At 39.7% G+C, this 14,057-nt stretch overlaps 1 protein-coding gene across 1 annotated transcript in view; it reads right to left on the bottom strand.

Annotated features, from left to right (window-relative positions):
* The window catches only part of DPP6 (dipeptidyl peptidase like 6), a 404,285-nt gene that overhangs the window by 27,884 nt on the left and 362,344 nt on the right, over positions 1 to 14,057 (bottom strand). Inside the window, exons 13-16 of the mRNA XM_058833198.1 lie at positions 11,107 to 11,214; positions 10,461 to 10,552; positions 9,334 to 9,381; positions 7,261 to 7,379 (exon numbers count right to left, since the gene is read on the bottom strand). Coding sequence (XP_058689181.1) covers positions 7,261 to 7,379; positions 9,334 to 9,381; positions 10,461 to 10,552; positions 11,107 to 11,214 — 367 coding nt within the window. The remainder of the gene's footprint in view (positions 1 to 7,260; positions 7,380 to 9,333; positions 9,382 to 10,460; positions 10,553 to 11,106; positions 11,215 to 14,057) is intronic.

The following is a 14,057-nucleotide window of genomic DNA, read 5'->3' as shown; positions in this document are numbered from 1 at the left end:
CATGGCCCCCTGATTATGATGGAGAAACTGAAGAAAAATGTGATTTGATTCATTCACAGTGAAAGACAAATGTCATGAACTTCTGTTCTGAGGCAGAAAGGATTCAGACATTTTTATTCACAAAGTAATTATGAGTAGAACCCCTGTTTTTTTTGATGAATGTTACATTCAAAATTTTCACAGGAGTGGTATTTTAAGCAATTTTCATGGGAAAAAAATTCTCCAAAGCCACTTACAAGAAGTGTAGATGAAACAGAATGAATCCATAAGTAGATGACCAAAACAAAGCAAAATGTTACTTTGTTAGTGAAATTAATAAAAAAAATCCATGTGATTTATTTATTTTAATTTAGCTTTCCTATGGTACATGTTCATGTTTGTCTAAATCAGTTGGTAATCTCATAAAAGAATCAAATACTAGGAGATTTTCCAAAATGTGTATCTCCTCAAAAAAGGTCAACATTTTTACGTACTAATGACACAAAGTATAGCCACAATACTAAAAACATTGGTCAGAATTTTATGTTTGCTGACATTAAGAAAAAAAAAAAAAATTAAATCCTGGTGTTAAAATTTTGAGCTGAGCTATGGCAGTGATGCTGGATGCTGGAAGCTGCTGCTTCAAAGGTTTTTCCCACCCACCCAGCTGCTGGCTGAGCTTATGTCATGCTGTTCATGGGATATGCAGCACATGAGGCAGCATTAATGACCCAGTTTTCCCACTTTTCTGACCACCTCCAGCCTCCATTAGAAGTTCCCTTGCCCAGGGGTGCTGGCCTGTGATTTTCAGTAAAATACCCTTCCCATGTTATTAAAAGGAAGTGGGAGAAACACCAGTGAGTGATCAGTGACTGGGTGTAGGGAGATGGCACTGATCAAGGACACGAGCCTGGGTTTGGATCCTGGTCACAAGCAGCACAAATCCTTCTCCTAAGGCATCATAAAACACTGATTTCACTCAATGGCTTTCATGACTTGGACTCATCCACACTAAACATTTCTCTGTCTATGGTAAACTCCAGAAGCAGCAAACATTTAATTTCTGTCATCTGTGTGGGCAGGAACTTGTGTTGTGTCCACATCAGGGATTCCAAACCAGGGGTTTACACCTCCCCATAGTGGAAGGCTGAACCTTGTTAAATTGTGCTTTGGGCTCTATGGTGTTAAAATGTGTTTAAAAGCAAACTGAGGACAACCTGCCACAAAGCAGAGCCAGATCATTTGATGAAACTCGGTAATGAAAATCTTTACTGACCCCAACAAAATTCAGGAAAATAAAACAAATGTGGAATAACAAAAGGACTTAATAAGGCTCAGCATAAACCTATTAAGCAAAAACAGCAAGTGATGCTCCTAAGTGTTCCCATCTCCAGATGGTGTTTCCAAGTTTCACCAACAGGGAGGAAAGAAGATAATCAAACTCTCAAGAAACAGTTTAAGGAACTGAGAAGCTGAGAAGTTTATAGCTACCTGCTGTCTCTATAAAGAAAAAAACTTGCAGCACTTGTCTTGAAAACTCATAAAACCACAGATGGAAAGAATGAATGTCCAATGGCATGAGAAACTTGACTCACATCATCACTAATTTGATTGTGCTGCTCCTTCATTAGTATGAATCACTCTCAAAGGGGATCCTTAAATCACAAAGTTTTTTTCTAATCACTGCTTTTTACCACTTGTTATCTGTGAATGGGACTGAAAGACGATTTTGTCTGGCAGAATGTAAGAGCAATAAATCCTGTTTTTAAAGATTTCCCAGGCCTGTAGGCACTCCTCAGTGCCTCAGGGCCAGCAGTGCACTTCCAGAGTTGTTGTCATCACTGGCTCAGAGGACACACATGGGGAAAAGCAAATATACCCAGATAAATTCCTTTTGTACTTGTTCTTTGTGTATTCCTTCAAGCACAGCCCAGTTACAACATAATGTTTTGCTCCACAGCTTCAGAGCTGGCTGCTAGGAAAGGCAGAAATGACTTCATTTCTGTTACCTGTCATTACTGATCTACAGCATCTAGGCTAAGCTACTGAGTCCACAGAGCACACTGAGGACAGTGCCAGAGAGGAGCCAAATCAGTGACAATATTTTAACGTTTTTCTTACAAGAATCTGTTTTCTCCAAAGAGAGAGACAGCTTTAAAGTCATCTGGTCTGCACAAGACTGATGATAAAGGCTGCCAGTCAGCCACAGACACAGCTTCCAGCAGAGATAATCTTCAAAGAGACAGGATAAACAATAGTGGTTTTATGGCATTTTGGAACGAAACAATCTTACTGTATCTGGAAGAGGAGGAAGGGCTATAAAAGAAGATAGTTCTCTGTTCAGTTACCCTGCTGTCCCTCCTCAAAGTGAAAGCTGTTTCTTCCCTAATTGGTCCCAGAATGAAGAATAACACAGTGTAGAGGCCAAGGCACTTCTCTATCACCAGCAGCCATGCCAAGAACGAGACAAATCTTCCCTTGTTACAGTCCTCTCACCTCCAATTTTCTTCGTCACATCCCTAAAAATTATTAATTCCTTCTTGACAATGCATGATTATGGAGAATTAACTTGAATTAGCAGGCTGTGGGCATCCCATAAAAAACACTGCCCTCCCCTCATCGTTCCATTGTGTATTAAACGTCATTAATTGCAGAGATGGATGCACAGGTCAGGGGCTTCCCCTCTGTTCCTCTTGCCTCAGAGCCAAAAGCCATTAACCCTTTGTGGGAAAAAAAAAAAATCTTCCTAGGGCCAGGATGAGCTTATGGATGAGGTCAGTTGATGGAGAAGGACCAATTTAAGTGAAGGATGCTATGATACCATGGTTTGCAACATCAGGGACTTGAACTCCAGATTCCAGGAAGAATTTTCCAGTTCTGTGAATCCAACTGAAACTCTCTGTGATTTCACAGGTTTTTTTTTATGGGAGTGAAGACATTGCAGCCAAAGCAGCTGGGTGTTCAGAGTACCAATTACCCTATGACAGAAAGGGCTGCTTCCCTTGCTTTCCCCTCATTAGGAATTGAGTTTTAATGGTGCTGGCAGGTTACACTGGGGAGAGACAGGAGTCACTGAAGACAAAGTGAACTATATACTATAAATGTGCTCTGTATATCCTATATATATATATATCTGTATGTACCCATATACAGAGGAAATACTAAAACACTGCCCAGTTGACTACAGCGGTAGTAATTGACAGGACTTCATCCTTCAGAGAAGGATCTATCACCTAAAAATGGGCTTTAGTGCTTTATTGGCTTGTGCCATTCAGCCTTGCACACTATGTGTGACTAAATTGCTTCCCATAGCCAAAAATCACAATTTCCTATCCTTTTCTCAATGAAATTGAAATTTACATCCCATTTCGGATGAGAAAAATCCATCATCAATTAAATTCATGTATAAAATAGCAAACCACTTCCATCCAGATTTTATTTCTGTTTATCTTGGAGGTGCCTGTACTGCTTTATGAGAAGAGGCAGAAGTGTAAACCCATATTTTATGGTGAAAATGACAGTAGAAGTGACCTTGGTCAAGCAGATATTGCTTTTTCAACCATGTCTAGAGGAGATAATCTAACAGCAGTCTGCAAAGCATCATGTTTCCTTAGATCCTGCTACAGTAATTCAATCATGAGCATATAAAATTAGATGAAAAATAAGGTAACTAGCCTTCTGGGACTGACTGATTGCAATAAATATTGCCTCCTGACAGTAAGCATTACACTGTCCTCTTTCAAGAGAGGTTACCTCCTACTACAGCAGCTGCTCTCATTCCAGCCTGTGCCAGGTAGCAGTGCTGTTAAATGTATTCTGCACAACAGCAAACAATCTTTTAAGAAATTATATGTTGCCTTTAAAGTACCAAAAGAGAGAGTAGAAAACTTCCAGCTTTTGACCTTTGGGATCAAATGAGTGATGCCAGACCTTTCTTGGGTTTTTGGGTTTTTTTTAGGATAGATATTTTCCCTTTCCTTTGCCTTTCATTTAAGTATCATGGAGTATTTCACAAGCACTGATTGATTTCTCCAATCTTACCAACCTTGCCATCCACTGTCAAGAAGTTCAGCTCAGCCACAGTCATGTCTGTGGCTCTAAACTCAATGAAATTTGCAACAGCAGGTCACAAAGGAAGGGACAGAGTGAAACTGAGGTACGCTGGAAGTTATTCTCTGCCAGTACAGAAATTGTTTTCAAGCCATAAATATTTGCCCATGTGTCTGTCCTGTGGACAGTTGAGAAAATACAGTTTTTTAAGCTATTACAGGCTTGATTACAGTAAAATCACTTAATTTAGCTACCTGCAAAGATACATATGAGGCTGGCATAGAGTACACCAGTGATCACTGAGAACACGCATTTTCATGTCACAGTCCCAGAGTAGACAGCAAGACCTTAGCTCTGGGTGCTTTTATACATATTGATGAATTTTATACATATTATGGAGATTTATGTATTTCATACATATTTATATACAAATTTATGTATGTTAGACATATTATGGAGAAGAAAGCACTAAACAGCTACAGGTACTGACACTGTCTGGTCTGGAACATTGGCTCCAGCTGTGGGGAATTTTTGGGGGGAAGCAAAGATGGGAACTCCTGGCAGAAGCCCTTGGGGAGCAGACATTGTAAGACAAGCCTTGTTCACCCTGGTGGGCTTGCCCAGTCTGGCTGATCAACTACAGGATCTGCAAGGTCCCTTGATATATCCTTATTCAAGGAGCTTTTCCTTTTATGTGTTATATGTTAGACATTATTATAAGAATTTATTCATTCTTATTATTATGAATAAATAAGATTTTCTGTTAATCTAAACCCTACTAGAGCATGAATGCTTGTGAGCAATAACCCAACACCCTGAGGAGCTGAGGCATGGCCAAGCTGTGGTCTGAGGAGCTGTGGAAAAGGAATTGTCCCCTTAGTGGATCCAGGTGATTCTCCATGAAACCACAACACCTGTTTATCTGACCAAAGTCTGACAGGATGACATTTTTATCCAGCAATCTGTACTTCATCCAGAACAGAGGTTTCCACTGTCCTGGCTCACATCAGCTGCAACAGGAACCAAAGGGAGCTGTCCCTGCTGCAAGTGCACCCATAGCACATCCATCTCAAGTTAGATGGATCCTGGAGAAAAAATGCCAAAAAGAAATGTGGTTCCTGAAAACTGCTTGAAAGCTAATAGGTTGAAAGACTTCTCAGTGGTGTAAATAAGGAATAACTCCACCAAATGAAATATTTTTATAAAATCAGTGAAAATGGAAATTCTACAAAGATTTCTCTATTTTCTCATGTATGCATATTATTTCTAAAGGCATCTGAATGGAGACACTGAGATGAGCTCCACAGGTGCAGCTGTGCTGTGTTTGTGAAATTTGAGAATTTAGTCTTGAATAATGAAAATTCAGATATATTCAGCAGATGTAAATATATTTAACCCTAATGACCTTATAATTGAGTTATTGTTTGCAGCAGCTGAGAATCAGGCCCATAGTTTATTATGCAAAATTATATTCTTGTGTACTGGAATAATGTACACACAAATAAAACTCATTAATCTCTTCAGGTATCACTGCAGGTTTTTGTGGATGAGATATAATGTAATCAAAACCAAATCACCTCATAACTGTTGATAAGGCCCTTTACAAAACTTAATCTTGTTATTCACAAATGCTTCTAACTGCAGTAAAATAATTGGTGCAAAGGAAATGGATGCTGTCTCTGGTAGCTCCTGACAGCTGTTCTTGAAATGACAACAAGAAGAAAAACAAACAAGGTTTTTCATTTAAAGGAACTTTGTAAACATAATATTTACTACAGAATTGAATGTTTATTGACAAATGACACTTCTTTGCATTTGTCTGCCATACCTATAAATTCAGATTTACAGGTAAGTCCATTAAGTTAATTAATCCATTAAAATAATTAGTTTATTGCCCTGTTAATGCTATTTTTCTGTACTGTTTTGCCAGATTTTTTTTTTTTTTTTAATAACTCTAAATGCCTGACACACAGCCTATCATTCCCTTCCAGGGGAAAAAAACCATGATTTTACAATTGTCCCAGTGCAGGTATTTTACTTTATACTATGGTAATCATTCTACTTCTCCATTTTATCTTGATTATTTCCCATTTTACCATCTCACATATTCTGTCCTTACCCTTGGTGTTCCCCACAAACAGTTAGTGGCAGTCAGAGAAGGGGCAGCCCCTGCATCAGCACAGAGACTCCTGATGTCCCCCTGCCATGGGCACCACTATCCCAGCTTGCTCAGACCCCCATCCAACCTGGCCTTCAACACTTCCAGGGATCCAGGGGCATCCCTAACTTTCCTGGGCAACCTGTGCCAGGGCATCATCACACTCACAATAAAGAATTCCTTCCTAATATCCCCTCAAAGCCTCCTCACTTCTCTCCTGAGTTGTCAAAAATAAGGAATTTTTTGTTTGCTTGATGCTTTTCAAGCATTTTTTTTTCAGAGGACACGCAGCCATTTGAGCAGCTTCACTCCTAGGAGCAGATGACTGGTGTGCATGCATTTTGTGTGCAATTTTGGATAATTAAGCAGAATTAAATAATATAGGATTAAGTTTTGTGGAGTTCTGTGTTTAGTCTTAACAGAGCTGGAGAAAACTTCAATGACTGCTCTCCTGAAATGCATCTTTAGCCCCTTGGATACTCTCAGGCATTTTCAAAACAGAAAATCCCTGTTGGACCTACTGATTATGCCAAGTTAAAGTAGATCCATGCTGAATGAGCAGGGAAGCAGCAGATATTCTGTACTCACATTGTCCATTAAGCACTTTTCTGTAAGCTGCCTTTTCTTGGCAAATTTTCTTCTCATTGTAACTCACTTTAAATCACTGTCCACAGTATTGGCTGATGTATCTGGAACTTAGTCCCAGTCACCCACAGTCAACCCCACCTTGCTGGCTCCTCTCTCATAAATTTTCTGATGTATTTTATCCTTCAGGTTTTGCTGTTACTTCCCTTTAAGTTTGCTTGTGGTGGCTAGAGGAATCTACCTCTACCTTCAGTGCAGGAATGCACAGAAAAAGGTTGTAAACATTTGCTTTCTAGCTATGAGTAAAAATACAAAAGAAAAAAAAAATGTTAAGAGTAAAGCTTTATTCATTTACTCATTTAAGAGTAAAGCAGACATTCATGGCCAGTCTTTCAAAGCTGACCACAGACAGGATGTCTGGAGATATCAGTGCTGGCCCAAAATCCTGCCCCTGAGGCACAGCTGCAGTAACAGAGCCCAACACATACCTTCACATGTCAGGAGGAAGTATTCCAGATTGTGGCTGAAGGATGCACTGAAGTAAGTGCAGTTTTCAATCAGATCACAGGACAGGCACCTCCTGTTGAAGTTCCCATTTGTGCTTGCACTGAAAAAGTTAATACAATTCCATGAAGGTCACTGAGCAAATGTTATTTGAAAGCAACATTACTTGAACCTTTCTTTAGAACAAGAATATAAATCTAATGTGTCCAACATTAGTAAGAGACAAAGTATTTCCATTTGGTTGAGTTTAAATAGCAGTAATTTTTTTTTTTCCCTTCTGCTTGAATAGAGAATATATAAATGGGTACTGATGTCATTTTGCAAGGTCAGGTGGTTATGAAGGAAGGTACAGGTTTTTTTTTTAAAAAATTGATGCTTGCAATTACACAAGAGGAAGTAATAATTAGGTGGATGAAGGCATGAAACAAAGGAGCAACTTTTCAACACTTATTTATATTATAACAATAAAAAGCTGGAATTGCTTTCTCTAAGTTTCTTATTGGTTGCATCACTAGTCTGATTTGCTAGCTGATGCCTCAGAGGGCAAAGACCTTTTGACATGTTTAAATAGATGCTCTGAAAACCCCCAAGTAGAAAGGAAAGATTGTATTTAGGGATCTGTTGCTGAGTGTAATGTGGTCTGTCCATTTGCTCACATGTTTGCTGCTAAGAGTCCAATGAATGTTGAGGAATTAAAAATTATTAGCAAAAATTAATAGATAGCATTTTGCCCTACTATAGCATTTTGAAACTTCAAGGATATTAACCAAGAAATCAGTCCAAATTTTCTGCTGTAAAGCAGATGAGTGTTTTTCGCTACCATTTCAGGAGATTAGGCTGAGCAACCTTCTTAGGATCACAGAGGCTGAAATGAGTAGATCATGGGCTCTTGTTTAGGCTCAGATTTTATCTCTGATTACAATCCTAATTAAATCTACCAAATCAAACACAAAAAGGTGGGGGGAAAAAAAAAAACCTAAACAGGTCTTCATCTGCTCTTTCTCTGTTTGTGTGGGGAGATGAGGCTGATGAGGCACCAGGGTGAGATGGATGCCAACAAGGAAGAGTGGGGAGCATTTTCACTCATGCCAGCAGCTCTTGAACTGTGCCTGGACTCCATTTTTAAAGTGAAGTTTTCTTCTCATTTCAAGAAAAATGAAGGGTTAATATAAATTTTAAATTTTTCTTCAAGGAAATAAACACTCTCAAAAAACTGTGGAGTGCAGTGAGCAGGCATATAGGTCTCAAAAAAAAAAAAAAAATTATTCAATCACAGGTAACTTACTTTGCTCCAGTTTCCTTCCCACTGAGGAAAAAAAAGGTATGATGTCATGTGAGAGATGGAAAATGTACTGACTGTCCCTTATCCACTGATGCCTTCACCAGATCTGCCCTTCACTGCAGATGTGGTGGCAGCAGGGTGACAGAAGAAAAATAGGGCAAATGGAATAATGATTCTGAAGTGTGAATTTAAAAGTTTATGTTTCCTCCCCTTTGTAATCAGCTTCCAAAATATTTCACAATAGCAGCACTAACGATGGCTTGCTGTAATGCTTTTATTCATCATACAATTAGGGATGATGCTGAAATCTTCTGGAACTGCAGAAAAAGGCTTGTAAACATAAAATATTGTTAATTCTTTTCAGTTGCATGAAGAGGCAAACTACTATCTAATTTCTCAAAACTTCTATTGGAAAGTATAGACAGTTTATAGCATGAGTTTATACCATGTATTTCTGACAGTTTATACCATGTATTTCTGAATTCCCTCAAGTGCTAAGCAGTTCTGTTGGAAAGTTTTTGACAGTCAATCTTGAGACAAATTTAAAATTTACATTAATATGAGAAAATTGCTAAATAGAAAACATTTTCAAGTGTGAAGTATTTTTTTTCGTAGTGGTTGCACTGTTCTGTCTTTTCCAGTCACATATTGAAAGATCTTGTAATGCCATTAAAGAAAAAAAACCTGAAGGAACTGCTTCTACTGCAACTGCTGATCATTCATATAAAATTGAAGAAGTGGGAAATTCTATATATGGGGTTATTAAAGCACATACCTGTATAAATGTCTCCTTCTTGGTGAATCTTCTGTGCTATGGAAATAACTGGAGGGGAAAAACAAAAGTGAATTGCACCATTAGAAGGGCGTTTAGAAGTATCTCATGCAACAACATCATCACTCACATTGCCATTTTCATGATCTTGTAAAAGCAAGGGAAGTTTAAACTGAATTAGAAAAAGATGCAGAGGGATACATGGCTGAGAGGCTCAAGAAAGCACCTTGCAGACTGCACTGCAATTAAAACAATCATGGAAAACCTTGGGTCCTACACTGGTCCTGTCCATGGATCAAAAATGATCAAGGGATTAAGTGGAAGATATCCACTTTTTTACCTCAAGATTCATGGCAGGGAGCTGGAACTGGATGATTTTTCTCTTCCAGCCATTCTGTGATTTATGTTTCTATGTTTTTGTATTGTTCTGAGGTTATTGGTAATTGAGAGCATCCAAAATCTTTAAGAAGCATTGTGCTCTTAATGATCACTCAAAATTTGTTGTATTCCAGAGACTATTTACTCAACTGTTCAGTGACCTGAAGTAACTGAGAGGTGAGAACCATGTACCCATGCGAAAAATTTGTTATTTGATTCCAAAAAGCTGTTTAAGTATTTTCTTATGTAATTTCTTGAAGTCTATATGAAAAACTGAATGTTTACAGAATTTATTTTACAAGCATAAAGAGCAAGTGTGAAGAAGGGTGGGCTAGTTTTCCCTGTTCTTCTTTTATTTTTTTTCTAACTTTAACTAAAGATTTTTTTTTTCCATTGCATTACTATTTTTGCTGGTCTACAAAGGATTCTTTCCAGAACTGACTAGGTGGTTGATGAAAACAGTCTTCTTTTCTACAGCGGCTAATATCAAAAGTTGCAGCAGGAGAAATTACTCTTCTGCAAAAATTTATTTTATAGTCGTAGAAAGAGAGATTTGAACCGTACAGATTAATCAAAATAACACAAGGTATGTGTAATGGTGTGAGAGGTTGAGCCAAAATGGACACAGCTTCTCCTGCTTTCTTATCCTCACCTCCTCATGCTCACAGGTTTTGGTGCATTCACACATCTTTGTAACTGTCCCAGAGCCCAGGGCTAAACAGAGGAAGTCTGATTTGTCAATGTTTACTTACATTTTCTGCCTCTTTTCATCATATGCCAGTATCTTTGTCACATCCCAGTCTCCAGATGTGATGGCCTGTAAATCGTCATTGCTACTGTTGGGCTGCCAGAAAGAAAGGAGAAGTAATTTCTTTGTTGTTAAAAGTCCTGAAAAGGGAGCTCTTCTGGCTCCATTGCCCATGAAAAATAAACCAAACATCTGCAACTTCCACCCCTGCACCTAACATTTCTGTGAATCTGCAGGCATAGAAATGACAGAGCCAGAATCATCTTAACCATGACTGAACTGAAGATATTGAGGTGAATTCAGCACAGAGCAACTTCAAACCCCTTCCTCTAATCCAGCGTGCCCACATGCTTCTATTTAATCCTTTATGGCAGGGTGAAGATTTACTATCTACAACTAAGGTGGCATTAAAAAAAAACAAACCAAAACAATAATAATGTCTGGAAAGAGACCATCGACTGACCTTCTCCTTCGAAGTATTTAATTTGGAAATCGACATTATCTTATGCCCAAATAAAGCATCACTGGAGGTGTTTTATGAACGCTTTTTTACATCTGCACCTCCCCACCTCGCTGCTACAAGCACAGACACCACTTTTTGTTGCTGTCTGGCTCAGGTGAGACCCAGGGCCGTGGCAGCAGAGAGTCACCTGTGATGATGACATGGCGATGTGGTAGAAATGCCCACGTCCTCCCTGAGGAATGGCCCGGACAAAGAAAAACTTCCGACCGTCCCTGGAAAAAATGGGCTCTTCATTCTGTAAAAGCAGCAAAATTAAAGGGTTCATTAGGTTTTACTTGGAATTGCTCAGCACTCCCATGCCCTGTAAAACTAATTCACAGCAAAATACAAAGTGCTCTTGGACAGCAACCTGGGGCAAAGAAAGAGCCCACTGAAAACTGGAGGAGGTTTTGAGCATTATTGCTTCTTGCTCCTGGGAAAGCAGACACCTTTCAGCTGTGGGAGGACAGGCAGCAAGGCGAGTTCCTTGGCTATAAAGTCAATTCCCATTTGCAAAAAGTGCACATATACAGCTGACTGCACTTGGAGCCTTTAGAACCACTGTGACAAACCCTGCTTACCCTGCTGGAAGAACCTCTCTGTTCCTGTCCTGGAGGAAGCACAACTGAACAACATCTAACTGCTGCCTTTCTCTACTGTCTTACAAATGCTGATCTCACTGAATTATTTATGGAGAGGATCTCCTGCAGAACTCTCCTTGACACAGAGCTCCCGGGTGAACGTGGTGATTGACTTTTATTGGGTGACTGGAACTTTCACCCAGAGATAGAAGAGACTCAGCAGAAGGAAAATCAAACACCACATGTGGCAAGCAAGCATCTCCTGGCAGGGAGTCTTCTTTTTGTGTACAAGAACCCTGAGACACATGAGAAATCTCTGCTACATGAAGTGGTTGAGCAGCAGATTACCAGAGAAGGCAGAAAGATGGTCCATGTGGTGGGACACAAGAGCACTGTGCCAACAGGACTGGCTACATGAAGCTAAATAAATAAATCTCAGCTAGCTGGGAGTGAATCATAAGCTGAACCTCTGCTGGAGGTGTCCAGTGATAGCAGGATTTTCTGTGGCTGGATGAGCCCTTCCTTGGCTGGGCTTTGTGAACCCTTCTTTATCCAGGGCAATCAACAAGGAGATTGTTGCCAGCCTCTTCTGGGTCCTCTGCAGCTCAGTGTTAATCAAACCCCTTGACTTTCTGCTTGGCACATGCCAAGACACCACACTGAACCAGCAGGAACCTGATTGTACAGGGAGACTTATGGCACAGCAAAGGAATAAACATTTTTATTTCCCGTAAGCTCACACATTATTCTTACTCTATGTTCCTTTGCTACTTTGCTCTTTACTGATTAATTCTTTTCTGCTATTTATCAGATTTGTCAGTGCTCTATTAGGTGTTCAAACTGTTCTTTTTGCCTTTTATTCTCCCCTGCTTAGGTTTTCAGTGTATTTAAAAATGTGCCCATTTGCAGCTTGTTGCAGCTCTATGAAATAATGGTTTCATTTATTTCTGACATTGTTCTGGAATCTGAAACATGAAACTCTATATTATTTCCAAATGTCTTTCATGACAGGAGAAACCTCATTGAATAATGACTGTGATAGCTCAGGCAAACCTTCTGCTCGACAGGTTTTCCTTTCCTGAGGTAGGTAGCAATGAGTTCACCCTCCATTTCTATATCTGTGCCTCCTGCAATGTACATTCCAGCAATTCATCTCTGCCAGTGAGAGCAGGCATTGTGCTGATGAGTTTGAGGTTCATTCAGAGCCACAGGGGAAGCAGGTTCATGGCACAGGTGACAGGTGTGAGGTTTTAGCTCTGGGCTGATGATACAGGACAGTCTGTTTGCATGTTCCACTGCTGCAAGGGCAACACATGAGCACAGTCAGAACTCTGTGACAGAGATGATGATTTACCCAGGTGGTAAATAGGGACACAGACTGAAATTCTCTTGGAACAGGATTTGATAATCTAGGGAGCTACACTAGCACATAATTACAGTTGTCTGCACGTGATAGGAACTGTCCAAGCCTTTTGTCAACTATTGACTGAATCCCACAATAATAAACAGAGCAGCCTCCTTGAGAAGAATACATCAGTTCAGTGCTACCAAAATACAAAACTTTAACTATAGCAGCAGGTATGGGATGTTTGGAAGTTTTTGCCACAGATTATTTGTGAACACAGCTGGTATCAGTAGGTGCAAAAAGGGTTTGAACAGATTCATGTTTCATTAATACATTTTAAACAATATGGATATAGTCTCAAATTCTGTAATCTATTTGATGATAGTGAAATATGAGAAAATTATGCCACCAAATACTTCAGCTCTATTGGAAAACAGAAGGTAATGGGAGGCTGCTGGAGAGCTCTGAACCTCCTGGAGGGTTCAATGCTGGAGCTCAGAGCTGCACAACTCAACTCTGCAAATGGTCAGGACAAAAAAACAAGGAGTGCCTGAGGGGCTTATGCCAAGTTTGGATGGGTGAGGGGACAATGCTAAACGCAGTCTAAGCTTCTGTAGATCCTAGAGAGGAGCACAAAGTCCTCCTCTTGCAAAAAATAAAAATTCAAAAGAAAAAAGGTAGAGTGAATTCAATTGTTTTTGGAGAGGGATCATTGAGAATCACTGGATCTCCAGCCACCTGAGGAAGACTCCTCTGCTAAAACAAGAGAAGGTAAAGTATGTACAGGATAGTGGGGATTGCACAAGTGTCTCTGACCTTGGGGATCTGCATGATCAAACATGCACCAGGACAAATGTTTGAAAGAGAAATTATCTGATTTATGGTGAGTTGGAATTTTTGAAAGATTAGTGGACGCAGAAGTATAGCTCCACCAAAAACCACCCCCACATTAACATGGGCAAAACAATCATCATATTTCAGCACCACACACTGCAGCTCCAAACTGGTTTGTCTGTGCTCAACACACTCCCAGCCTCCTGTTCTTCTACAGTGCCTCACATGCTCTTGGCTGGACTCCACACATTTCCTCACAGAAATCAGTGGTGAGGTAGATTCTTTGCATATTGGCTTTATTACTGAGTGACAGTTAATAAGACAGTTAATAAGAATTAT

Source organism: Poecile atricapillus, chromosome 2 (assembly GCF_030490865.1).
Source record: "Poecile atricapillus isolate bPoeAtr1 chromosome 2, bPoeAtr1.hap1, whole genome shotgun sequence".
Classification (NCBI taxonomy): Eukaryota; Metazoa; Chordata; class Aves; order Passeriformes; family Paridae; genus Poecile; species Poecile atricapillus.
The sequence above is the reverse complement of the archived record's forward strand: the minus strand, read 5'-3'. Positions and strand labels throughout refer to the sequence as shown.